Raw genomic sequence first — 26,336 nt, forward strand, 5'->3', positions numbered from 1 at the left:
ATTGAAGCGAAGAAGAAAGGCTTTTAAACGTAAATGAGGCTCTGTGGCTTTCTGAAAGCAAACAATCTCCCACCCTGCACAGAGGCCCCAAAACTGGTCGATGTCAAAGGCAGAGGCAGAGGACAAAATGACAATTAATGGGGCGACAAAATGAAGCCCACAGCTACAGTCGTTCAGTGCAATTGCTTGTTTCAACTGAGTGATGTGCTTATTGTCAACGCCCGCTTCAATTCAGAAAATGAATGGATTTCCAGGAACATGGAGAACCCCTGACCTTGGCCATCCCCTTAGATGGCCAATGTAATTTGTCTGTTTGTTACTACGTTCCATATGCTATAACCCACGGCCCGGTTGCTTAGAGAGCTTTAACATGGTTTATTTGTGGCCCAGTCTGGGTCTTGTTCAATATCTGTAGCCACACAGACATGTTTATATCCTGCCGATAAGTACTCCTTTTGAACTCAGCCCTCCATGTCATGATGAATGGAAACACTGATGGATTTATTGAATACAGCATACCTTCAGAGGAAGCAAAGTACCTTAACATACACCTTAATCAATGTGGTTTCCACTATTTCTAACAGCCATGTTGATGGCTAGTCCCTGGTTATTAACCTGAGGTGTAAGACCTGCTTGCTTATACATACCAAGTGGTAGTAGATGGGGATCCATTTTGATGTAGGCTTTGGCACAAACATCATACAATATCATCAAGCTCTGATGTGTACAATGTAAACTGGACATAGAGGAATGTTATTTTGTGTGAAGTGAAGTCTTACATTCATGTGGTATTTAATATTTAATGTAGCCAAAGGCATCCAGCGTGAATACTGAACAGCCAGAGAATGAACTGTGTGCTGTCTTACTTTATTTACACTATTGTTAATAAACATCCTCACATATTTTACTTCGTATAACAGACCAGTTGTTTTCTCTTTAGGTAAAAGGGTACACTTGGAAGATAAAAGGATCTGACCTTTGCACAAATACTCGCACAAGGAATTTTAAAACACACACATACACACACACACACACAGAATGTGTACCTCTTGTAGTAGTGCTGATCAATATCACACAATGAAAAAAAACAATCCTGGTTCAGCAAATTAACTGTGGTATTCACAGTCAAGCTACTCTTACTGTTGGAAAATATATGGTAGCCCCCCCCCCCCCCTTTTTTTATGTATCAACAACAAATGAATATTAAACCACTTCTGTACTAGACATCAAATTAATTACCAGTGAACCAAACATAAGGCTCCAATTGGAATTTCGCCTCGGCATAATCAATCTTTAAAGGCGTCCTAGAGCTTTTCCTCTCGTTCGACAGCATGTGGTTATTTGACTTTATAAACGTTTTGAATATGCATGCTGTGTGGTGGTATGCAACACTGTATAGATCAGTACACATGACAGTTTCATGCTGGGAGTCAACACATGCGTTTCATGTGACTGAAGCTAAATGGATGGGCTGAAATACAGTAGGTACTAGCTACAATCTGTGCTCAAATAAGAATAGATTTATATGGAGAGAGCTTAGTTTTAGGACTGTGATAGCTGTGTGACAACTAAATTATTACAGTGCATGAAAATGCACTGTACTGTTCTTCCTATTCTTCTTATTACAGTGCATGAAAATGCACTGTACTGTTCTTCCTAGGTTTCTTATTATTCCAACTTCTTCTAACGCTCGCAATTCAGCTTGAACCGTTTAACGTAGAAACTTGATTCAAACTTTGTTACGTAGGTCTTACTAAGGAGACCTGTGCAATATATTTTTCAACTTTGTAACTTTTATACTTTTTAAACTGTAAATTAAAAACTATTAAACATTTCCCCATAGACTTAACATTGCTCATTATGACATCACGGCAGCAATTAGAATGTTACGCCAGGTGGCCAGTCCAGGTGCAGCAGCTCTCTCTCTCTCTCTCTCTCTCAGGCTTTAAACTGGCTCTCTTGAGACTACATTTTCTGTTCCCCTGTATCAACGGTATCAACATAAGTCTTCCTAATTCCATCCAACTTTCTATCCATTCATCTTCTTCAAACCATTCACTCATCCACCCATTCTAAACAGTCTGCCTATCAACATCAATTAGACGATCTACATTCAACTTTGAAACAATCTACTCTGTCTCAGGCCTGGCTCTCTTAAGACTAGCCAGTTAAATTGATTACACCTGTATCTGTATCCACTACTCTCTCAGTAGAGAGCTGTGTCTCTCCATTCTACAAGAATATAAGGCACATTCCATCCAACTTTCTATCCATTCATCTTCTTCAGACCATTCACTCATCCACCCATTAAACTGTTTATCAACATCCATTAAACTCTCTGTCTATCAACATTAATTAGACTAGCTACATTCAACTTTTAAATGATTTACTCTGTCTCAGGCTTTAAGCGTACACTCTGGGTCTCTTAAGACTAGCCAGTTAAATTGATTACACCTGTATCAACAACTCTCAGAGAGCTGTATCAGTGTCTCTCTTAACAAGAATATAAGGCACATTCCATCCAACCTTCTATCCATTCATCTTCTTCAGACCATTCACTCATCCACCCATTAAACTGTCAATCAATATCTATTAAACAATCTGCCTATCAACATCCATTAAACATTCTATCTATCAACATTAATTAGACTATCTACATACAACTTTTAAAGTATTTACTGTGGGTGCCTCTCAAGCAGCGTTTATATGCCCTCCCTCGCTCCTCGATCCTCAATGATCTACATAAAGAAAGATCAGTGAGGATCGAGGAGCGAGAGAGGACGCGTAAACACTGTATGAGAGGCACCTTCTGTCTCAGGCTTTAAGCATACAATCTCATTAAGACTACAGATCCTGTTTCACTACTTCCTTTGTCCACAACTGTTTCAAAATAAAGGTCCTCACTGCAATAATACACTATTAAATCATTTAACCATTGTAACTACTCAACTATTTAACTGTTCAACCATTCCAACTGTCAGTTATCAACTAGAACTATGCCTCCAGTCAACTACACGAAAACTCCATGTACCTAGCAACCAATATATCAACCATTAAAATTAAGTGTTTATGACCGTTTCCATAGCAACCAACATGATTATACTGCAGTAACTTCTTGTTTCCTGATAGTGGCCACCATGGATACCCTAGCAACAAATGTTTCAAAATAAAAGTCCTCACTAGCAAGTTAGCATGGTTAGCATAGTTAACATAGTTAGCATTTTTAGCATAACTGCAAAAAACATCAACTAAGTTAGCTAATCAACCTGGTTAGCATTGTTAGCAATTTTAGCATTGTTAGCATAGTTAGCATTTTTAGCATTATTGCTAGAAATCATCAGTTAAGTTAGCTAATCAACCTGGTTAGCATTGTTAGTTTAAGTTAGCATTGTTACCATAGTTAGCATTGCTAGCATACTTAGCATGTTTAGCATAACTGCTAGAAATCATTAGCTAAGTTAGCTAATCAACCTGGTTAACACTGTGAGCATAGTTAGCATAGTTAACATTTTTACCATTACTGCATGAAATCAGTAGCTAAGTTAACCAATCAACCTGGTTATCATTGTTACCATAGTTAACATTTTAACATGAATAGTAATCATTAGTTAAGTTAGAACTGGGAATGTTTCAGCTTTAAACTGTCTACCTTCACACTATCAACTCTCTGTAAACTATGCAACCACCATGTTTACCCTAGCTACACCTTAGTAACCATATCTACATTATCTATCAATTTTTGCATTTTCATGCACTGGTAATTCCTTGGAATTGCATTTCTAGTTATTATTATTAAACTTCTTCTTCTAACGCTCGCAATTCAGCTTCAACCGTTTAACGTAGAAACTTCATTCAAACTTTGTTGCGTAGGTCTTGCTTATGCCATATGTGCTTTATATTTTTCAACTTTGTAACTTTTATACTTTTTAAACTATTAGTTAAAAACTATCACCATTTCCCCCATAGACTTAACATTGCTCATTATGACATCACGGCAGCAATTAGAATGTTACCCCAGCTGGTCAGCCACCTGGGCACCAACTGTCAGTTTCTCTCAGGCTCCTCTCTGAAGACTACATATTCTGTTCCCCTGTATCCTCTGCGCACAACAGTATCAAAATAAGTCCTCCTAATTCCATCCAACTTTATATCCATTCATCTTCTTCAAACCATTCACTCATCCACCCATTCTAAACAGTCTGCCTATCAACAACATCAATTAGACGCTCTACATTGAACTTTTAAACAATCTACTCTGTCTCAGGCTGGCTCTCTTAAGACTAGCCAGTTAAATTGATTACACCTGTATCTGTATCCACTACTCTCAGTAGAGAGCTGTGTCTCTCCATTCTACAAGAATATAAGGCACATTCCATCCAACATTCTATCCATTCATCTTCTTCAGACCATTCACTCATCCACCCATTAAACTGTCTATCAACATCTATTAAACAATCTGTCTAACATCCATTAAACTCTCTGTCTATCAACATTAATTAGACTATCTACATTCAACTTTTAAATTATTTACTCTGTCTCAGGCTTTAAGATATTCTGGCTCTCTTAAGACTAGCCAGTTAAATTGATTACACCTGTGTCAACTATTCTCAGAGAGCTGTATCAGTGTCTCTCTTAACAAGAATATAAGGCACATTCCATCCAACCTTCTATCCATTCATCTTCTTCAGACCATTCACTCATCCACCCATTAAACTGTCAATCAATATCTATTAAACAATCTGCCTATCAACATCCATTAAACATTCTATCTATCAACATTAAATAGACTATCTACATACAACTTTTAAAGTATTTACTGTGGGTCCCTCTCAAGCAGCGTTTATATGTCCTCCCTCGATCCTCGATCCTCAATGATCTACATAAAGAAAGATAGAAGAAGGGCTAGACTATCCCATTGTTGCCGCTCCATCATTCTTTATGTAGATCAGTGAGGAGCGAGAGAGGACGCGTAAACGCTATGAGAAGCACCTTCTGTCTCAGGCTTTAAGCATACAATCTCATTAAGACTACAGATCCTGTTTCACTACTTCCTCTGTCCACAACTGTTTCAAAATAAAGGTCCTCACTGCAATAATACACTATTAAATCATTTAACCATTGAAACTACTCAACTATTGAACTGTTCAACCATTCCAACTGTCAGTTATCATCCACTATGCCTCCAGTCAACTACATGAAACCTCCATGTACCTAGCAACCAACATAGCAACCATTAAAAAGTGTTTATGACCGTTTCCATAGCAACCAACATGATTATACTGCAGTAACTTCTTGTTTCCTGATAGTGGCCACCATGGATACCCTAGCAACAAATGTTTCAAAATAAAAGTCCTCACTAGCAAGTTAGCTAGTTACCATGGTTAGCATAGTTAGCATTGTTAGCATAGTTAGCATTTTTAGCATAACTGCAAAAAATCATCAACTAAGTTAGCTAATTAACCTGGTTAGCATTGTTAGCAAATTTAGCATTGTTAGCATAGTTAGCATTTTTAGCATTACTGCTAGAAATCATCGGTTAAGTTAGCTAATCAACCTGGTTAGCATTGTTAGCATTGCTAGCATAGTAAGCATTTTTAGCGTAACTGCTAGAAATCATTAGCTAAGTTAGCTAATCAACATTTTAACATGAATAGAAATCATTAGTTAAGTTAGAACTGGAACGTTTCATCTTTAAACTGTCTACCTTCACACTATCAACTCTCTGTAAACTATGCAACCACCATGTTTACCCTAGCTACACCTTAGTAACCATATCTACATTATCTATCTATTTTTGCATTTTCATGCACTTGTAATTCCTTGGAATTGCATTTCTAGTTATTCTTCTAACGCACGCAAATCAGCTTGAACCGTTTAACGTAGAAACTTCATTCAAACTGCGTTACGTAGGTCTTACTTATGACATGTGTGCTATGACTTTTCAACTTTGTAACTTTTATACTTTTTAAACTATTAATTAAAAAACGATTTCCCCATAGATTTACCATTGAGCTATTTCCCCATAGACTTAACATTACCCTTTATGACATCACGGCAGCAATTACAATCGTACGCCAGGTGGCCAGTCCAGGTGCAGCAGCTCTCTCTCTCTCTCAGGCTTTAACAAACACTGGCTCTCTTGAGACTACATTTTCTGTTCCCCTGTATCAACTGTATCAACTTAAGTCTTCCTAATTCCATCCAACTTTCTATCCATTCATCTTCTTCAAACCATTCACTCATCCACCCATTCTAAACAGTCTGCCTATCAACATCAATTAGACGATCTACATTCAACTTTTAAACAATCTACTCTGTCTCAGGCTCTCTTAAGACTAGCCAGTTAAATTGATTACACCTGTATCTGTATCCACTACTCTCAGTAGAGAGCTGTGTCTCTCCATTCTACAAGAATATAAGGCACATTCCATCCAACTTTCTATCCATTCATCTTCTTCAGACCATTCACTCATCCACCCATTAAACTGTCTATCAACATCCATTAAACTCTCTGTCTATCAACATTAATTAGACTACATTCAACTTTTAAATTATTTACTCTGTCTCAGGCGTCAAGCATATACACTCTGGCTCTCTTAAGACTAGCCAGTTAAATTGATTACACCTGTATCAACTGTCAGTTTCTCTGGCTATAAGCATACAATCTCTCTGAAGACTACATATCCTGTTAACTGTTTCCTCTGTCCACAACTGTTTCAAAATAAAAGTCCTCACTGCAATAATACACCATTAAATCATTTAACCATTGAAACTACTCAACTATTTAACTGTTCAACCATTCCAACTGTCAGGTATCATCAACTATGCCTCCAGTCAACTACATGAAACCTCCATGTACCTAGCAACCAACATAGCAACCATTAAAATTAAGCGTTTATGACCGTTTCCATAGCAACCAACATGATTATACTGCAGTAACTTCTTGTTTCCTGATAGTGGCCACAATGGATACCCTTGCAACAAATGTTTAAAAATAAAAGTCCTCACTAGCAAGTTAGCTAGTTAGCATGGTTAGCATAGTTAGCATTTTTAACATAACTGCTAGAAATGATTGGCCAAGTTAGCTAATCAACCTGGTTAGCATGTTTAGCATAGTTAGCATTTTTAGCATAACTGCAAAAAATCATCAACTAAGTTAGCTAATCAACCTGGTTAGCATTGTTAGCATTTTTAACATTGTTAGCATAGTTAGCATTTTTAGCATTATTGCTAGAAATAACCAGTTAAGTTAGCTAATCAACCTGGTAAGCAATGTTAGTTTAAGTTAGCATGGTTACCATAGTTAGCATTGCTAGCATAGTTAGCATTTTTAGCATAACTGCTAGAAATCATTAGCTAAGTTAGCTAATCAACCTGGTTAGAACTGTGAGCATAGTTAGCATAGTTAACATTTTTACCATAACTGCATGAAATTAGTAGCTAAGTTAACCAATCAACCTGGTTATCATTGTTACCATAGTTAACATTTTAACATGAATAGAAATCATTAGTTAAGTTAGAACTGGAATGTTTCAGCTTTAAACTGTCTACCTTCACACTATCAACTCTCTGTAAACTATGCAACCACCATGTTTACCCTAGCTACACCTTAGTAACCATATCTACATTATCTATCTATTTTTGCATTTTCATGCACTGGTAATTCCTTGGAATTGCATTTCTAGTTATTATTCCGCTGATCGATTTTTCTAACCGCAATTTCTCTTCAACCGTTTAACTTAGAAACTTCATTCAAACTCTGTAACGTAGGTCTTCTAATGGATCGGGTTGGTATGTCTTTTCAACTTTGTAACTTTTATACTTTTTGAACTATTAAATAAAAACTATTAAAATTTCCCCATAGACTTAACATTGGCCTCTATGACATCACAATCGGGTCGTTGAGCAATTAGAATCTTATGCCAGGTGGCCAGCCCCACCTGCAGCAGCCCTCTCTCTCTCAGGCTTTAAGCATACAATCTCTCTGTGAAGACTACATATCCTGTTTACTGTTTCCTCTGTCCGCAACTGTTTCAAAATAAAAGTCCTCACTGCAATAATACACTATTAAATAATTTAACCACTGAAACTACTCAACTATTTAACTGTTCAACCATTCCAACTGTCAGTTATCATCAACTATGCCTCCAGTCAACTAAATGAAACCTCCATGTACCTAGCAACCAACATAGCAACCATTAAAATTAAGCCTTTTATACTTTTTGAACTATTAAATAAAAACTATTAAAATTTCCCCATAGACTTAACATTGGCCTCTATGACATCACAATCGGGTCGTTGAGCAATTAGAATCTTATGCCAGGTGGCCAGCCCCACCTGCAGCAGCCCTCTCTCTCTCAGGCTTTAAGCATACAATCTCTCTGTGAAGACTACATATCCTGTTTACTGTTTCCTCTGTCCACAACTGTTTCAAAATAAAAGTCCTCACTGCAATAATACACTATTAAATCATTTAACCACTGAAACTACTCAACTATTTAACTGTTCAACCATTCCAACTGTCAGTTATCATCAACTATGCCTCCAGTCAACTAAATGAAACCTCCATGTACCTAGCAACCAACATAGCAACCATTAAAATTAAGCGTTTTTGACAGTTTCCATAGCAACCAACATGATTATACTACAGTAACTTCTTTATTCCTGATAGTGGGCACCATGGATACCCTAGCAACTACTGTTTCAAAATAAAAGTCCTCACTAGCAAGTTAGCATGGTTAGCATTGTTAGCATAGTTAGCATTTTTAGCATAACTGCTAAAAATGATTAGCTAAGTTAGCTAATCAACCTGGTTAGCATTGTTAGCATAGTTAGCATTTTAGCACAACTGCTAAAATGATTAGCTAAGTTAGCTAATCAATGTGGTTAGCATTGTTAACATAGTTAGCAATGTTAGCATAGTTAGCATTTTTAGCATTACTGCTAGAAATCATCAGCTAAGTTAACTTATCAACCTGGTTAACATTGTTAGCATAGTTAACATTTTAGAACACCTGTTAGAAATCATTAGTGAAGCTAGAACAGGAATGTTTAAGCTTTAAAATGTCTACCTTAACACTATCAACTCTCTTTAAACTATGCAACCACCATGTTTACCCTAGCTACACCTTAGTAGCCATATCTAAATTTTTTTGCATTTTCATGCACTGGTAATTCCTTGGAATTGCATTTCTAGTTAATATTGATGGTGGGTCCTAAGCACAAGTAAACATGGCATTAAATAACCATGGCTAGTCCCACAGAACAAGATTATGTATTGTAATAACTGACAAAAAACTCACAAGGGTAAACATCTTGCATTCAAGTGGGGGATCAAAATGGCTGCCCTTTCTTTGTTGTTTGTTTCCTGTCTTTTTTTCCCTTTCGTCTTCTCACAGTCGGAAGACTCAGAGTTCCGTACAATCATCGGAGGGAACCAGATGGTGGTTGACAGTTCATGTCTTCTGAATGACATTGCTGGTCCATCCAATTTCGAAGCAAATCTAGCATGGAACAGCTCAAGGATTAGATAGTGAGAACACTCTGTGCTGTCGAATGATCAAGCAACAGAACGGCTTGCTGCAAGCCATGCCTCTGTGTGGGGAAACCACTGCAGACTCCGGCCCAGATAGTGGTTATGACTCGGTAATGATGAGTACGGTATCCTTGCATGACGAGCAGAAGTGACACATCAAATGTGTGGTCCTTGCTCATGATATGGAGGAGACTGATTGTGTTGTCCATGCCACTAGTGCAGCAGCACGTTTGAGTGCCAAACAGTAAGCCCTCTATGCATGTTTTTTGACTCATCCATGTGGCCAAGGCTCACTTGCTCAACCAATGGACAGACCCTGATGGGAGACCATGTAGCTAGTGCGCCCACCCGTTCATTACATGCAACAGCATGTTGGAGTGGTCCACTCCAGTCCTTCATCGTGTCCAAAAGCTCACTGGAGATGGGTAGCAGGTGTCCCCCTCACCCCAGTCCTGAGAGTGAGACCCCCCCGACCCCCCCCCCCCCCCTCTCTCTCTCTCTCTCTCTCTCTCTCTCTCTCTCTCTCTCTCTCTCTCTTTCCAGTTGTTTAGCATTTTGGTGGTGTTGCCCACAATCAGTTCCTTTCACTTCCTTGGGAAATACTCCATCTCCAGCAATACTGTATTAAAGAACTGGAAAAAAAGGAAGATTAACCAGCAATATGACTCAGTGATGTGGCAATAAATGCAATATGTGATCTCAGCTGAGTCATTATAACACAAACGGTTGTGTTGGCTTGAATTCCACCTATAGGTCACTGTAAGTGTATGACCCACATCTTACCATTTTGTTCATTTAGGTGTAAAATTGTAGTGCATTCATTAGTCATCTAATAAACATCATTATCTCTGAAATGAATAAACACAAGGAATGGCTCCTATGTAGGATATCCTGTAACTCGATTTGTAGATCCTCACATTCATTTTAGTTAGAGTGTCCTAATTGTAAGCGACTGCGCGACTGTCGCGTTGCGCCGGATAGTTTGTGTCCACATTGTATCCGTTAACATTCTTTAATGAACCTTTGTTACGTCGTGAAGAAGTTAATGTCAAGGCGACGCGACGCGACTAAAATAGAAACGGACAGAGCGACAAAACAGGGTTGAAGAAGTCGCGTAGCAAAGCAACTTGTCGCGTTCATCGCATTCAGTCAGGACATTCCAATTGAAAATACAGCGATGGAACTGATTTTGTTGCACGCATTCGGTCGCGTCGCTTGCAGTTAGGACACGGTCTTACGCTACTTGCTAGAATGTAGTGATTTTTTTTGGTGACACTTGAAGGAATCTTTGTAAGAGGGACATGACACTGTCATGAACACATGAACCCTAACCCTCACTTGTCATTACAAAAACCGAATTACACTTAATGACTGAAGCGTTATGTCATAAATGTTTTATGACTTGTTTATAATGTTTATGACACATTCATGACAGTGTCGTGTCACTTTTGTGTAGATACCTTAAAGTTTTTTAATAGCTTACTTCATGGAAGACTTAGTGAAAGCAAACTGCAGAAAATAACAAGCCTTGAGTGTTGAATTAGAGGACATCTGGAGAAGACTAAAATGCCTTGATGTTGTTCCATTTGTCCACCAATTTGAGTCAGCAAATTGCTCACTCACAGCAGAAATAGGTGGATGTTTGCATCTTTGAATGCAACAATTAAATAATTCCAATGTCATCATGAATAAGTCCCAAGAATTACTTTTCCCTGATTCTTTTCTTCACCCTCTTTATTGTTGGCTGGAGTTGTCATTGAAACACTTTTTCTTTCTGAAGGATGAAATTCTCAAGGCTCTCTGGCAAGGCTGTGCAAGTTAGAGACAAGGTGATCACAGTCAGATTCCACCCACAATCATACCTCTGCCATTTTTTTCAGAGAATTCCACCAGCACACATACACACCCACCCACACACACATACACCCACCCCCCCCCCCCCCCACACACACACACACACTCTTTTCTTCCTTAAAAAAGCTGTCTGAGGAAATTGTTGGTCACATTCCTGGGCGGTAATATGCCTTCTGTGTTTTAATTTCCGGTGAAAGAGATGGAAATGTACGACTGAGCTGTCAAATCGTGTCATTACAATGACGCTGTTCATTCTTGAGAGCTCATGTAATGTAGTGCATCACCTAATTATAACACATATTGGTTTTGCTGGAGATCGTGCGAATGCCGGATGGAAACTTCACAAGCGCAGTGGCTTTTATGCCATTTCAAAAATGAAAATCGATTTCGTGTTTTTCAGAGTCAGATGATGATGTGTAAATATGAAGTGGTTCCTCCAGCTAATCAACGACCACGTCATTAACTGGAACAGAAACGCTGTCTCAATCTGTGTGTAAGGTACTACTAGACTGCATATGGAAAATGTACCCTTTTCCCTTGGATGTGGAAAGTCTGCGTTTCTCCATGTAAGAGTATTCAAGGCTGAAATCACAGTGTCTTGAACGCTGCTTGATAAGGCATGAATGTGTAATGTGCTCAGCCATTCACAATGGATTTTGCGAATCCGCACAAGGACATCCTTGACTTACCAGGAGCTTTTTGCATGCCTTTGACTCCATGATTGAAAAGAAGCTATTGGCCAGAAAATAATGACACAAGCTGTCAATGTCACAAAAATCTCCGGTTTATGACAGAGGAAGTTGCAATATGCATGTGTAATCGCGCTACCTTTTAAGAAGCCAGCTATACGTTACAAAGTCCTGAGGATATTTTATATGCCCATATACCATTTAAACCAATGCACAGAATTCAGTAACTAATTGTAACTGTAATTGTGTCTCACCCATTCACAGTCTTTAGTGTAGAGAATAGAGATGATGGATCTAGCCTCAAATCCTTCCATGACACAGAGATGTTTTGGAAATGCCTGCCTTGTCTTTTGGGGTCCTCCATCCCACCTGCCAGCAAACGTCTTTTTCTTAGTCATTTCTTCTCATTTAAAGGTGAACTATGCACGTTTTTTTGGTAACGCTTTACTTGACGGGTGAGTTCATAACACATTCATAGCAGCTGTCGTGAAATGCACATAAAGCATTCATGACTGTTTAATGAGACATGACTTAACATTCATACCAAGCCTTTCATGAATGTGCAAGACAGAATGACAACAACTTGTCAAAATAGAAGTCCAAAAATTGCATTTAACCTCCAGCCTTTGCAAATATTTCATGAATATCTTATGAAGTCTACATCAAATGTCACTTTACAATACAAGTTGTGAAGTATTCGTAATCACTGAGTTTAACACTGGGAGGTAAACTAGCCTATATTCAGCTAACCTGTATTCCACATTCATGAAAGCTTTGGTATGAATGTTGAGTCATGTCTCAGTCTCATGAAACAGTCATGAATGCTTTATGTGCAGTTTATGACAGCTGTTATGAATGTGTTATGAACTCACCCGTCAAGTAAAGTGTCACCGTTTTTTTTTTTTAGCTTCATTTGCCTTAACTAATCAGCTTCGGAGTCATTTGAATGAAACAGAAAGTCTCCAGCCTCGCGATCATGCTCATGACAAGGCAGACTGACCGATTGAGGAGTGTTGTAAAATATACACGCTAAAGCTGTACGGGAAGCTCTGCAGAGAAATCTGCAAGCGTAAAGCGAGCGAAAACCGAAAAAGAAACCGGCGATGAAATCGCCAAACCTGCATAGTTTCCCTTTAATGGCCTGTACGGACTACACAACTTTTTTGTCTTTCACGATTATCTTTTACGATTGACCATGTCAGACTAGGCGATCAGAGAACCACAAAATCATGCAGTGTCGTGGCCGCAAGAGTGGCCACATTACAAGATCATTTATCGTAGCCTTCTCGTCGTGTGTCGTCACAGTATCAGTGTCAACACGGGAGTCGTAGGAGATTCCCCAAAAAATCAAACATGCTAGACTTTTGGTCGTAACGTCTTAGAATGTCGCAGACAATAAATCGCGGGTCGTTGAACATGTCAGATTACAAGAAGCTTCCTCCTTCGAACGTCGTTCCCGACTTTGAATATTCGGACCCGACAATGAATAATTGTCGGCCACGACACAATCGTGGCAAAATCGGGCTGAAATGGTGTAGTCTGCACAGGCCATACGAGACACTGTCCTTTACGCCAGAAATTGATATAAAGTTGCCTTATCTACCTCTCTTGCCCAAAGGAAATTAGAGGAGATTTCAAATCGAGCCCTCCACCCACACACAACCATTCCACCAAACCACCCACTTCACACTGAACATTTGTCAAAAGAAGGCTGCTATGCCTAGCACATTATCAGCAATCAGGTCTTCATAACCAAGATAAGAGCAATGACAGTAAGGAAAAGAGAACGGGGAAAATGCTGTTTTTGTGCTAAAAGTCTTAAGAGTAGTTGGGAAGGGAAAGCAATTACCCGGCCTGGTCTCCATGACTCCCGTGGACTTAGGGTGAGTGAGAGAGAGAAGGCTCTACTCAAACCGCAAAGAGTCACTGCCATGATGGAGTGATCTCATAATTGCTGAGACTTTTGTTTACCCCCGATTGATCGCTGCTTGTGGTTGTTGTGGGTGATTAATGGCTATTGGTGATGCGGTGAACACCAGAAACAACTGTCCTGCATCAACCCACTACTCCAAAACATCACTATATATCTTTTTATGTAAATTACTTTACACTTCTATTTATTATATTTATATTATACTGTATATACTGTATCATTTACCCTTATTTTTTTACACAATGCATTTTAATATGAGTAATTTAATGCGTATAGGCTGACTGGATCATTTCAGTCAAACTCAACTACAGTATGCAGACTAAACCCTCACAGAAGTCGTCTACCGATGTGACGGAATATCTGTAGGTGTAGGATTCAAGTTTATCTTGCCTTGCCAAGGCTTTCAGGCCATTTTTGCTGTTATGTATTTGTGCTTTTGTAGATAAATGGAAAGCTGAAACAAACCTACACGTGATTCTCTTTCTCCCTTCTGCAAGCCATTTAATTAAATGTAGGTTTGAGTTTAAATGTGAGGGGGTGGAAGAGTATGGATATTCTTCTCTGCAGTCCACATATCATCACAATGGACATAATTAGATTAGTTGGCGTCAGTCGGTCATTCTACACTATGTACAATGCAGTTAACCAGATCTGGATGAAATGCTGCACCAATGTGGTTTGAATACTTAATCTTAAATTCATATAAATCAAAAAGGTTTATTGTTTCTTTCTAGGACTGGAGTAAGTGAGGGAAATGTATTTAGTGAAGGGGGAAGTAAAAAGAAAAAGAACTCTCAGTCTATATTCTTCAACCTTAAGATCACACTGTTAGCATTATAGGCCTAACTATGCCATGTCATATTTCATAAACAATTATGATTTTTATGCTCAATTCAATAATAGCGTGTCATGTCAGACTAGTGACTGTCATGGCGGTTTTGATAATGTTATCAAGCCTACAGTATGCCTCAGCAGCCACTGTGCCATCACTGTCACAACAATAAGCAGTCGTAAGTAACATTACATAATATGAGTGGTCATGATCGTTACAATTCCATGACAGGGCCGGAGTTCTTTTTTATCGTTAGCATAAGCTTGAAAATGTAGGATATTATGTGGAATTTTCCATACGACACGTTTATGACATGGTTATATCAGATTTATTACTGAGGGTTCAGTCTAAATGTCACAATGTATCCTGCTACATCAGGTTGACATTCTCCTGATAATGTCACGTGCTTTAGAACTGCCTTTATGAGACACTTACTGATGCAGGCTCATGTGGATGTGCCATGTTAGTTTGATGCCTATTGTTTTATTGAATTCATTATATCATCACTCCCAAGTGCTCTCAGACACATGGCATGAGGGACGGCTGATTTTGGTGCAAATAAGCAAAAAAAATTGAATTCAGGTTTCAGCATTTCTATGACTTGATGTGGAACATATTATTATTTTCATCAGCTTGTGCCATGGCGTCATTTTTGTAATGTATTAAATGCTACCTTGTTTACACAGCCTGCCAGACAGGCTGAAAAGGAAGATATCAATTGCTAATTTTCCTTTTTAGTAATCATTTGAATTCATGAAGTTCATGCAATAGCAAAGTCTTGCTCACAATGTGACTGTAAACTGACTGTAATCAGTGTTGATCCATACAAGTCATCACAACAGAGCTATGCATTGATTAGCTTGGAAAGCTTTTTTGTTTTGCTGTGATCCTGCAACAGCAACTGCCATCTTCTCAAAGACAAAAGGACAAAAAAAAACCCTCACCAACCCCACACAGACAGAAAGAAAAGCTTGGATAGGCTAATATTTTTCTTTACTTTTCTCATAGACCAGGGATTACAGTTCAGACAACCTAAAGTAACAGCTCCGTAAAATTGCTGGAAGGGTGTTGATAGGACCACTGTTAGGGAATTCAATTCAGCAACAGGCAAGAGAGTTGCTGTCCAGTGATTGATGTACTTGTACTGCAAGTCAAGGGGAGCCAAGACCTGCTGAGGCCTATGATGGATTTACCAATATATTGTGACTACACCATTGGTGTGCTTCAATAGTGTGCTTAGCCCTTTTGCAGCGTGATGAATTTTACACGTGGTGGTCATTTGGTGATTCATATTCTCCTAGTGAGCATTTGACGCTGTACAGTCAACTCTTTTTCCATCAAGAAATGTTCAAATCAGGGAGAAAATGACAATGTGTTAAAGACAATGTGTGTGTGTGTGTGCGTGTGCGTGTGCTTGGGTGTGTGTGTGTGTATTTTCCCAATACACCCTTGTTTGTTAACAGAGGAGTCTGAACAGATAGGTTGGTGAATCATCAAAACCAGATGGAATCAAATCTATCAGGGATGAGATGAGGTTATCAATTGAATATAATATTGTGAGAGACTTAAAAGTATAGCACTTCAAGTCAGTGTTTTAAATTAAAGCTTTTACTTGGCTAAACTTGTACAAGCGGAAATGTATTTTGGTTTATTGGGGGAAGTTAAATAAAAAAGGTCTTTAAGTCAGTGCATATCATGATTCTTTTTAAAGTCAGAGACCTGTGTCAGATCTCAGGACGCTAGAACTGTTGTATCAGCTATTCTGTCATCCGGAGAAAAGATACTCTTGGACTGTCTCTGTATTTTTTTATATACTGTATTTATATGTACATGTACCTATTATCTGTCTCAAGTCTAAGAACCAGGACATGCCTCCTCTCTCTAAATCTCGCTCAGGTTGCACCAATGCAGAGTTCTACAGAACCAAATCCACACTATACAGTCATTCTCAATGAGCAGCGGCACAGTGGTGCCAATTGACTGGCTCTGTGCAGGTCCGTCACTGAGCTCAGTTTTAACTGTAAATGCCTTCTGTCCTCAGAATAGTGATAGAGGAGAGATCAGGAGCAAAGTTCATCATCATTTACGAGCTGCCCGCGCATGCTGAGGTCCACTGTGGGGAACTCAGACTGGTCGCTGCCATGCATGGACAGTCTTCTGACCACAGCAGGACTTGACAAAAAAAAAAAAATCAAAGAAGTATCTCCATCTGAAATATGATTACAAAGAATAATAGAGGGGGAAAAAAAAGAAAATTTGAAGCGCTATGCAATTACCTCTGTGCAGGCAAAAGGCAAGCTATATAAGAAAAGAATTTCAGGCACAATGGAGGAATCAAATTATAAACCGGAACAATTGTACTGTTCCATAATCATCTTATGGTGAGTTTCGTCATAATTGTGCCAATCTTGTGACTGTATCATCCTTGGTACAGGGTCGTTAGCACAAAACTCTTCCTCTCACATTTCATTTGCCCCAATACGGTCGCAGAAAAGAGTGCAGAAATAGCGGCAATTACAATCTAATTATGCTCCCGCCAGTAAAGTGTTGTGAGCTAATCACCATGTATCTCATTTCTCATTTTCTTTTTCGTCTTCTTCTTCTTCCTCCATTTCTTCCTCTTCCTCTTTTTCTTTTTCCTCCTCCTCCTCCTCCTCCTCTTCTTCTTCTTCTTCTTTGTCTTTTTCTCTCCCCAGAGCTGTCACCCCTGCTACTGATAATCAGGAGATCTTGTCTCGAAGAGTTGCGTTTTAAATTGGCAACAGCATTTCAGTTGCCTGTGATCAGGAAACCTCCTATTTCATGCGTTGTGACTCTTGGACAACTGCTCAAGATGCCACCCCAGAGGAATTGAAACTTTAGAGAAACAGTGTTTTTTTTTTTTTGCCAGAATGAGACTGGGGCTGCTGTTGGTGTGGGGAAAAAGAGACACTTCATCTATGATAGTCAATTTGTCGTTATCAGTATTTATTTTGTTTGTTTTTTTTTTTTTTTTTTAAGAAAAGGCTTTATGGTGACAAATTACTGTTGCCATGCGTATTGGAAATTACTCGGAGGCATGACAACATGAAATAAGCACATCCGTTTGAAAGCCCAGAAATAAGAGCTGAATATAATATCATTGTTGTATTTTCCTAGCCTAGAAATCTAGGAGCACCCTAGCGGCCAAAAATATTTTTGCCTAGCGGGATGGTCTAGGGTCGCACCGTTGAGGACAAGCCTGCGCTAGGCTCGAGTTCAGCCTAGCCAATCAGAACAGATCTGTGTACGGAGTCCTTGAACCCGCCTTAGCTCACCTTCGGCTTCCGATAAGACGCCAGGGGGCTGGACCAAGCGTCCACGTTCGACGAGTTGGGTTTGATACCGTATCGCACAAGAAAAACAAAAGATGGATGAGGCTAACGAAGCGCGCTTGTTTGAATCGGCTTTGGAAGAGTTAGACTTGGGCTTTTCTTTGAAGTTTGAGCAGAAAGAAGCACTCAAGTCATTCGTTTTAAAGAAGGATGTATTTGCAGTTTTGCCGACCGGCTACGATTGGTCACAAATGCTGGCCTATTACGTGCAGTTTGAAAGACAGTTTGAAAGACAACTGTTCATCCCACCCACAGGCTTCAACTCTGTGAATAGTCTGACCCCAGACTATACATTTCTGTGTAGTTTGGCTTGCCAGGCTAGTATTTTCCTACTACACTATAGAATTGTCCTAAAAGGAGAAGTGGTTATTGTTGATATAGCAATGCCATTTCCCAGGTTTTTCAGACATGTTAAGCACGAGATTAATACAATTCAACAGAAGTAGGCACCACAAAAGATGTACACTTGTATGTCGATGTAAAGTTTGCTTGAAGAAATGAAATATTTTGAAATGTTGAGCACTTTGAGTAATGCGGGTTCTATAATATGGTGGCATAGATAGACAATTCCACTGGAGCAGCAGCTGCTGCCTGTGATGGAAACATTCTTTATCATTTTATATCCCCTCATGACTGTTGTATTATACATAACATTGCAGTGCAGTGCAATTTCACAAAGTAGAGGCCCAATTTCAAGGAAGAGGACTAATGTGTCCCCAGCAAAACTGTATTTTAGTCTGGGAAAGCATTCTAAGAGCTGCAGCTGAGACTGAAATGGGTGCAACCCTGAAGATTAGTCCTGTCCCAAAGTGCACCGAGATGTGTCAGAGACAACAACACACAGGTTGTTGCCTCCTTCAGTGATTTTGTGCAATACAAAGAAAGCTTCTGAACAAACTTTAGACATGTCAGAAGTTGGACAAAAACAGATAGGTGGAGAAGCACAAAAGATTGTAAAACATTGTCTATCCTCCATATTCTGCTGAAGTACCTCACTGGCCTATTAGACATTATGCATGCACCTTTTAATTTTAGATTTGATCAACCACTATGTACTGTATTTAACCACCCCAGCTCTGTGCTTGCACAGGGAGATCCCATTTACCATGAAATGGTTCTGACAGGCCTGCTGTTCCATTAACATGTTGATTTTGTTTTTACAACCTATGTGCCAGTACTCTCTGAAGGTACAAAAGAAGTCAGGGAAACATTTTGAATAGAATTATGACAAACTCCCTGGTAACCCCAAATTTACAGTACATTTAAAGAGGAACTATGCAGGATTGGCGATTTCATCTCTGGTTTCGTTTTCGTTTTTCGTTTTCGCTCGTTTTATGCTTGCATTTTCTCTGCAGAGCTTCCCCGACAACTTTAGCGTGTATATTTATACATGTATAGGCTATATTTAAATATATAAATTGCAAGCGTGGTTCTTCGTCTCAGACTTCCAGATGTAAACAAGGAGCGATCGTCTCCTGCAGAAAGTTGCATAGGGTCTCCTTAAAGTTTAAGTTGAGTGATGTTTAGCAGACGCTTTTATCCAAAGCTGATGGACTGATCTGTTTGTCTGTGATGATCTCGACACAATATGTCACGAAGAACAAGTCAATGATGGGAACAGGATTTTTGAACCTGTAAAATATTTGCATATTTTATTAAATATACTGTGTGAAGACAAGTTACGTTTTTGTATGCTGCTCAAAAGAAAATAGCAATGGCTTCCACAGAGAAACCAAAGACACTTATAGAAAGGACATCCTGTTGCAGAAAAGTGTGTGTGGGACACTTCACCCATCAATCTTTCTCAAATTATGTATAAAATATGAGCAGAATACTGCCATGTGTCAATCATGCCAGAAACATATTACTTTGGATTTGAATAATAATTACATGTCATGGCAAAAGTTGTGTGCTGTTTTGTTTGGAAATGAACTGGCAAGTATTGAGATTTCTGAACCATGGAGGTTTTTGTGCTGTTCAAGAGGTAATATCAAAGCCAGCTTTTGGAGAGTCTTGTTTACGCTGTTTTTTGAAAGAGGAGTTGAATGCTGGGGACCTCTAATGTAAACATATTATCCCATTGAAGATTTTTTAGAGCATCTAAAAGCATGATTTAGATGCAACAGGCCACTGTATTTACTCCTCAGTCAACTGGACGTCACGTGATTGGGATCAGGGGAGCACAAATGACAGAAAATAGCCTATTCACAAACTGTATCACACAGCTCTAATGCATGTTGTGTTGACCTGCCAAACAGTAGTGTGTGTGTGTGTGTGTGTGTGTGTGTGTGTGTGTGTGTGTGTGTGTGTGTGTGTGTGTGTGTGTGTGTGTGTGTGTGTGTGTGTGTGTGTGTGTGTGTGTGTGTGTGTGTGTGTGTGTGTGTGTGTGTGTGTGTGTGTATATGTGTATTACAGTATCATCACCGCTAAATAAAAGTATGCAATCATGTTTACTCAGGCTCTCAGAATGGCCAATTTCATACAAATGCTGTGGATTTGAACATGTTGTGCAGTTTCATTTCCCCTCCCTGAAACATTCATCAAGTTTTTTTTTGTCCCCCCGCCCCCCCATGCAAATATTGAAAGAAACAGTGGCAATCATCTGGTTTTTCTTGTCCAGAAATCCACTCACTCTTGGGACTTGGGAAAATAAATAAATGATGCATAGCACCTGCCTCTCATACCAACATGGAATGAAAAAAATCATTGCGTCTTAACGAAAAAGTTCATGGCGTCCTCCATAAAATTGCATGGAAATGGCATCTACCAGCAAACATGAATAGGTGGACAAGACACAACAAAGGGAGAAAAGAGATGCCTGAATGTCTGATGACATTCTTAGCAAAGCTACAGATGACGCTCTGATGAAAACAGCAATGACGGATAGACACAGTGAAAGAGCATATATCACCACACTCAGATTCTCTGCAATTTTCAAATGAAATCACAGTAATCGTGTGGTATCAATCACGTCTTTTGTGTAAATGCAGTGATGGGTTTTTCCATCGAAATGCAGTCCCGCTGTGTTTGCCACCAAAGCAAAAAGAGAAACTCAGATGCCATGTTATCCTCTAAAGGAAGTAAGACGATTATTCTTGTGACCTACATGTACAGTATATGAATGAGCTACTGGTAGTATGTTGGTTTGGTCAGGTATTTTACTGTATATTCCTTACTGTGGTTTCCTTATACCCAAATGTATCAATTAAATGTATTTTCAAACATTTTGCTTTTTGATTATTTTTTGTTGTTGTTTATTTTGGGAGATCAGATTTAGATTGGGATATTTGACTTGATTTGCACTATAGAGAGAAGATGTCAACTATGTCATGCAACAAAGACATGTCAAGTCATGTCTTCAATCAAGCCAGTATTGTTTTTCTAATCCGTTACAGTTGATGACTATGGCATGACATTCGTGTGTTTTATTGTATGGATATTGTCATTTGTATAATTGATCTGTAACTCTTTGGTTGCATGATAAATTGAAGCGTTGTTATAGTAATGAAATGAATGAATGATTGCACTTTTCCACAATACCCAAAGCACTTTACATAAATGGTATGGAGTCATTGTACAGCGAAGGAGGAAGTGTCGTTAACACATTTCAGTGGGCTCCAGAGTAAAACAGTTTCCGCCCTCTCTGTTCAGTTTCACAGTGAAATTTGCATCTGGGGTGATAAACATCTAAATAAAGTGTGGAACTGATTAACCATTTGATTGAGCTTTAGTTAGAGTCTCGTCTCAATATGTCGTAAATCATTTCACCGAAAACATTCCCAACAGTGTCTCTGTTCTGTACTTTTATGCCACAAATTACTATCAATTTAAAAGATGACAAATGAAAGTGATAATCATCACCTTGCTTAAGATATTTCGATACGTCATGTTCTATCAAGAGTCTGTAAATCCTTTGTTTGTTTGTGGCCTAACGGTTCTCTCTCCCTCTTCCAGGTTGTCGGGCTTCATGTTACCATCTCCAATTGTGAGCACTGGGTCAATAATGGCACTGTGGTTTACCACGGACTTTGCTGTAAGTGCTCAAGGATTTAAAGCAATTTATGAAGGTAAGACCAAAGGTGATATTACTCTTTTATGTGGAAATTTTCCCACGTGGATTAAAGGATATCTGAACTGAGGAGATAAACACCTTTGAGATTAGATGTGCCAGGCCTATACGCTGCACTTGAAACAAAAGAGCTGTGTGGTATGCTAATTACAGCCATGAAAGAGAATAGATTTTCCTCCTTTTCATAGTTATATGACTGTATAATGCACCGTCGCTTAATGCAAATTGTAAATAGAAGCTTTCAATGAATTGGGTTGCTGGGATGAAGAACCTATTTGAGATAGAGAGGATAGTAGATTTGTAATTACATGGCAGTTCTTATTCACATACTGCACTATGACCTTTGATGTAAAACAGTATGTACTGTAGCTATTGGTAAGTATATTTAATGTTTTTGGATTCTGTTTAAATGAGTTTTTCTTTGGTTTGGTGGAAATGGCGACCTCTTGGCCTCTAGGAGGTTTCATCATTTGCATTTTCATGTGTGCTCTTTTTTAATAACATATTGGTGGCAATTTATTTTTCTCAATATGAGTTAGTGTTTAGTGTGGAGCATGCCTTAGCAAATGCCACGCACAGTCTAAATTTTTGACTACAGTATGTTTATGAAATAGCTCATTTATTGTTGCATGATTTGAGATAGATTGAGATATGTTTATGACGACAGGATCACACAAGTCTTTCATGAAAGTTGTTTTGAGGATGATCAGGATGTTCAACTAGGTCAGACAATATAAACTAGGGAAGTACTTCACAACCCCCCCTACACAGTGTGTATTTCAGATGCGCCTGTTGTTCATCGGCACTGAAGTCATCAATGGCACTCTCAATTAGTTCAAACAAACTTGATTTAGGTAATCAAGAGCATTGTAATTGCATTGACCTTAATCAGGTGAGCTCGGAGCAGGGATAAACAGAGGTTAAGTTGTACAGGGAGGCCCAGGCGTGCTAGATTGCCAGCGCTCACCTGCATCGTCTTTGCATTTTTTGAGTCCCTGAGATGGGACGCCCTGAATGGAGGGAAACATAATTTCATTTCAAGGTACGGAGTGAACTGAAAAAGAAATGACGAAGGAGACCATTTTGAAACCTCATCTGTGGTTATGGGTTTATCTATCTAAAGAAGTATCTAAAATAGTATTACTTTAGAATTGAACATGAGGGCACAAACATTGTGTGATGTAACAGTAGTGACTTGGTGTTGCTGGCCGAACTGATGGTGCCAACTTAAGACTGAATGAAAGAGAGACAGGTATACTCCTTGGCAATTGTTATGCTCTTTTTTTTTGCGAAGCCATGTTTGTCTGGGGAAAGCTGGACCATTGCCACTCCATCGGTGGCCTCAGTTCAACTCAGGGGTATGAATGGACTGAGTCACGACTGAAGTGGAGGCTTATGGTGTGGAAAATTATGCGGCAATGAAACTGAAACACTGAAAAGAGTTTAAAGACTGCTCTGAACTAGCCCGGATGAACCCAGACAAACCTGCGACTGCATTTAAATGTGCTCACCCGGCCCATCTGGCAGCTCTTCAATACGCAGCAATTTCCGATTCGCCAAAAAAAAAAAACAACAACCACTGGTCGAATCATGGGGCAGGCTTTATATGTTGACAGACAGAGATGTATGTAACCCTATCAACGGCTACGCTGTCTGCATATCACCACATGATTGACACAGGTTAACCATGCCAAACTGAGGTCAGCCGGTGTCTCCTCCAAAGACACTCTTTAAAACTTCTCAAATTTTCGCAGGCAAAGACAACATCTCATCAATCATTCATGAAAATTGACATGTCATTTGAAGCTTAAACTTTCTGGCCCCTCAGGAAGGATCTATAGAAGCCCATTCGGACGTAAATAATCTCTCTGGGTCTTTTTTTCCTCACGAGATCTAAGACATATGAAATGAATGATGGCCACAGATAACTATGAAAGGCTCATCTTTAAAACGGTTTATTTATTTAACTTGTTGTTTTTTTTAGCTGTATTTATACTTCTTCATCCATATGCATTACCCTTGTTGCTCTTTTTAACTGTAGTTTTCCGGCAACAATTAAATGCAAGCTACTGACGGCTCTGTAAAAAAAGAGAAAAAAACCTCATGCTCGAGCGTCCCAGCCTGCTTTGCATCATTCATTGTTCTGTGTCAACAAAGTGCTTTGGTCTCTGTTCCAAGCCATATGGCACCGATAGAACCACTGCAGAGCCATCCAGATGTGTGCGGTGCGTGGCGTGTAGGGCTCACGGAGGAGGATGCCATTATCCTTCTGTGAGGGAGTCCTTCCTTAGTCATCCACGGCACAGCAGTAATGTTGCATCATCTGCTGTAATATCCAACTCTGCAATATTGCCCTCTTTTTTTCTTTTTTTTTTTCTTTATTTGTTTTAAATGTTTACTTTCATTGCAAATATTGTGTTAAAACAATGAGTTTTTTTTTGTTTTTGTTTTTGTTCTACTTCATCATAAGTAGCTCTTCTATGGGGACGGCCATCTGTTTATTTTTAACTGCTGAGGTTTTTCTTTGTATTCTCTGTTCCTTTGCGAGCTATATTTAATTCTAGAAGTCGGTGCAGTGTGTGTGTGTGTGTGTGTGTGTGTGTGTGTGTGTGTGTGTGTGTGTGTGTGTGTGTGTGTGTGTGTGTGTGTGTGTGTGTGTGTGTGTGTGTGTGTGTGTGTGTGTGTGTGTGTGCGTGAGTGTGTGTGGAAGTCTTTGAAGTTGTCTCTCCACTGAATTCCAAGTTGAAGTCTGACCTTTCTCTATTATACATTACTCACTCACTTCTTAGACCATTACAACCCAATCCATCAGGTTAATGGCTTTTTATATGGGAGTTTGCTCTTTTGGCCAGAATGGACACCATTTCAATTGATTTCTTATGCAACCTTTGCAAGATTTCACTGTTATGGAAGGGTAGCCTAATTATATTTTAATTTCTTTAATTATACTGTAGATCAAACACACCTGAAGTGGTGTGGCAGATCTTATAAACACCTCGTTCTCGTTCTACCTTTACACGTAATGATTACATTTACAGTACGGGCACATTACTTGTTGAGGCTAACAAGTTGACTATTGCCAGCTGAACAATTAGCAGTGCTGTGAGAGTCTGATTAAAAGCTAAAAGGATGCAATACTCTGTGGATGCCACTAGGGTAGCCCTTCCAAAAGGTTCTTACATGTGTCAGCTCAATAAGATTAGTCTTCCTGTATTTCATGACAGCATTCTCTCTCTCTACTTGAGGTTTGCCCCCCCCCCCCAAAAAAAAACTGCTTTACTGTACTGTTTGTAATGGCTACATAATAGTACAATTGCACACAGTCTCTTTTAAGGGCACCCTCTGGAATTCTCCTGCTTGAGTGTGTAAGTGTCACTGCTCTATACACACCTTCTATAAACGTCTTTCACCAGGGAGGACTTTCTTTCTGGATCTAGCTAGATAGATTTATGGTGAAGATTGGCAGCTGTTTAGGGTGCAGGAGAACAGAGTGAAGAGATAACGGTGTGAGCCACTCTTAATGGATCATGAGATAGGAATAATTGCCACAGGATGAGATAGCAGACATTGGTGAATGACTTTAAGGAGTTTTTGTAATCCTTTAACTGTTTTAACGGGTTTTACCTGTTTTCCCTGTGGTTGTGCACTGACTGCACAAACAGGCTTTTTTGTACCCTTTTTCTATGTTTACAAAGGTGAACAATGCTTCAGTTTGTACATAGACTGTAGAGACCCTCTTCATAGTAGCATAGATGGAAAATAAAATAATTCATATGAATTCATAGAGTTCAGTCTTACTCAAAACGACACCGATTAAGATCATTTTGGTTCCCAATGAAAGGTTATACTCATTAACATCCAAAAGTAGATGGCTTATTCTTAGTTATTATCCAGCTCTTCACAATAGCAGTAGAATGCTCCATTGACTTGAATGGGAACTCCCACGCTCTTAAAATGAATGTGTTGTCCCTGTCTGGAGATGTGTTAAAAACAACATAAATTCTGTTATTTTCAACACAAGTTGTGTCATTTTCAGTGCATATTGTATAACAAATAAAAAAGGAAACAACA

At 39.1% G+C, this 26,336-nt stretch overlaps 1 protein-coding gene across 1 annotated transcript in view; it reads left to right on the forward strand.

Annotated features, from left to right (window-relative positions):
• The window catches only part of LOC134063580 (CUB and sushi domain-containing protein 1-like), a 232,763-nt gene that overhangs the window by 38,380 nt on the left and 168,047 nt on the right, over positions 1-26,336 (forward strand). Inside the window, exon 4 of the mRNA XM_062519171.1 lies at positions 22,151-22,263. Within this exon, the coding sequence (XP_062375155.1) occupies positions 22,151-22,263 (113 nt within the window). The remainder of the gene's footprint in view (positions 1-22,150; positions 22,264-26,336) is intronic.

The sequence above is a fragment of the Sardina pilchardus genome, chromosome 18 (genome assembly GCF_963854185.1).
Source record: "Sardina pilchardus chromosome 18, fSarPil1.1, whole genome shotgun sequence".
NCBI classification, from domain to species: Eukaryota; Metazoa; Chordata; class Actinopteri; order Clupeiformes; family Clupeidae; genus Sardina; species Sardina pilchardus.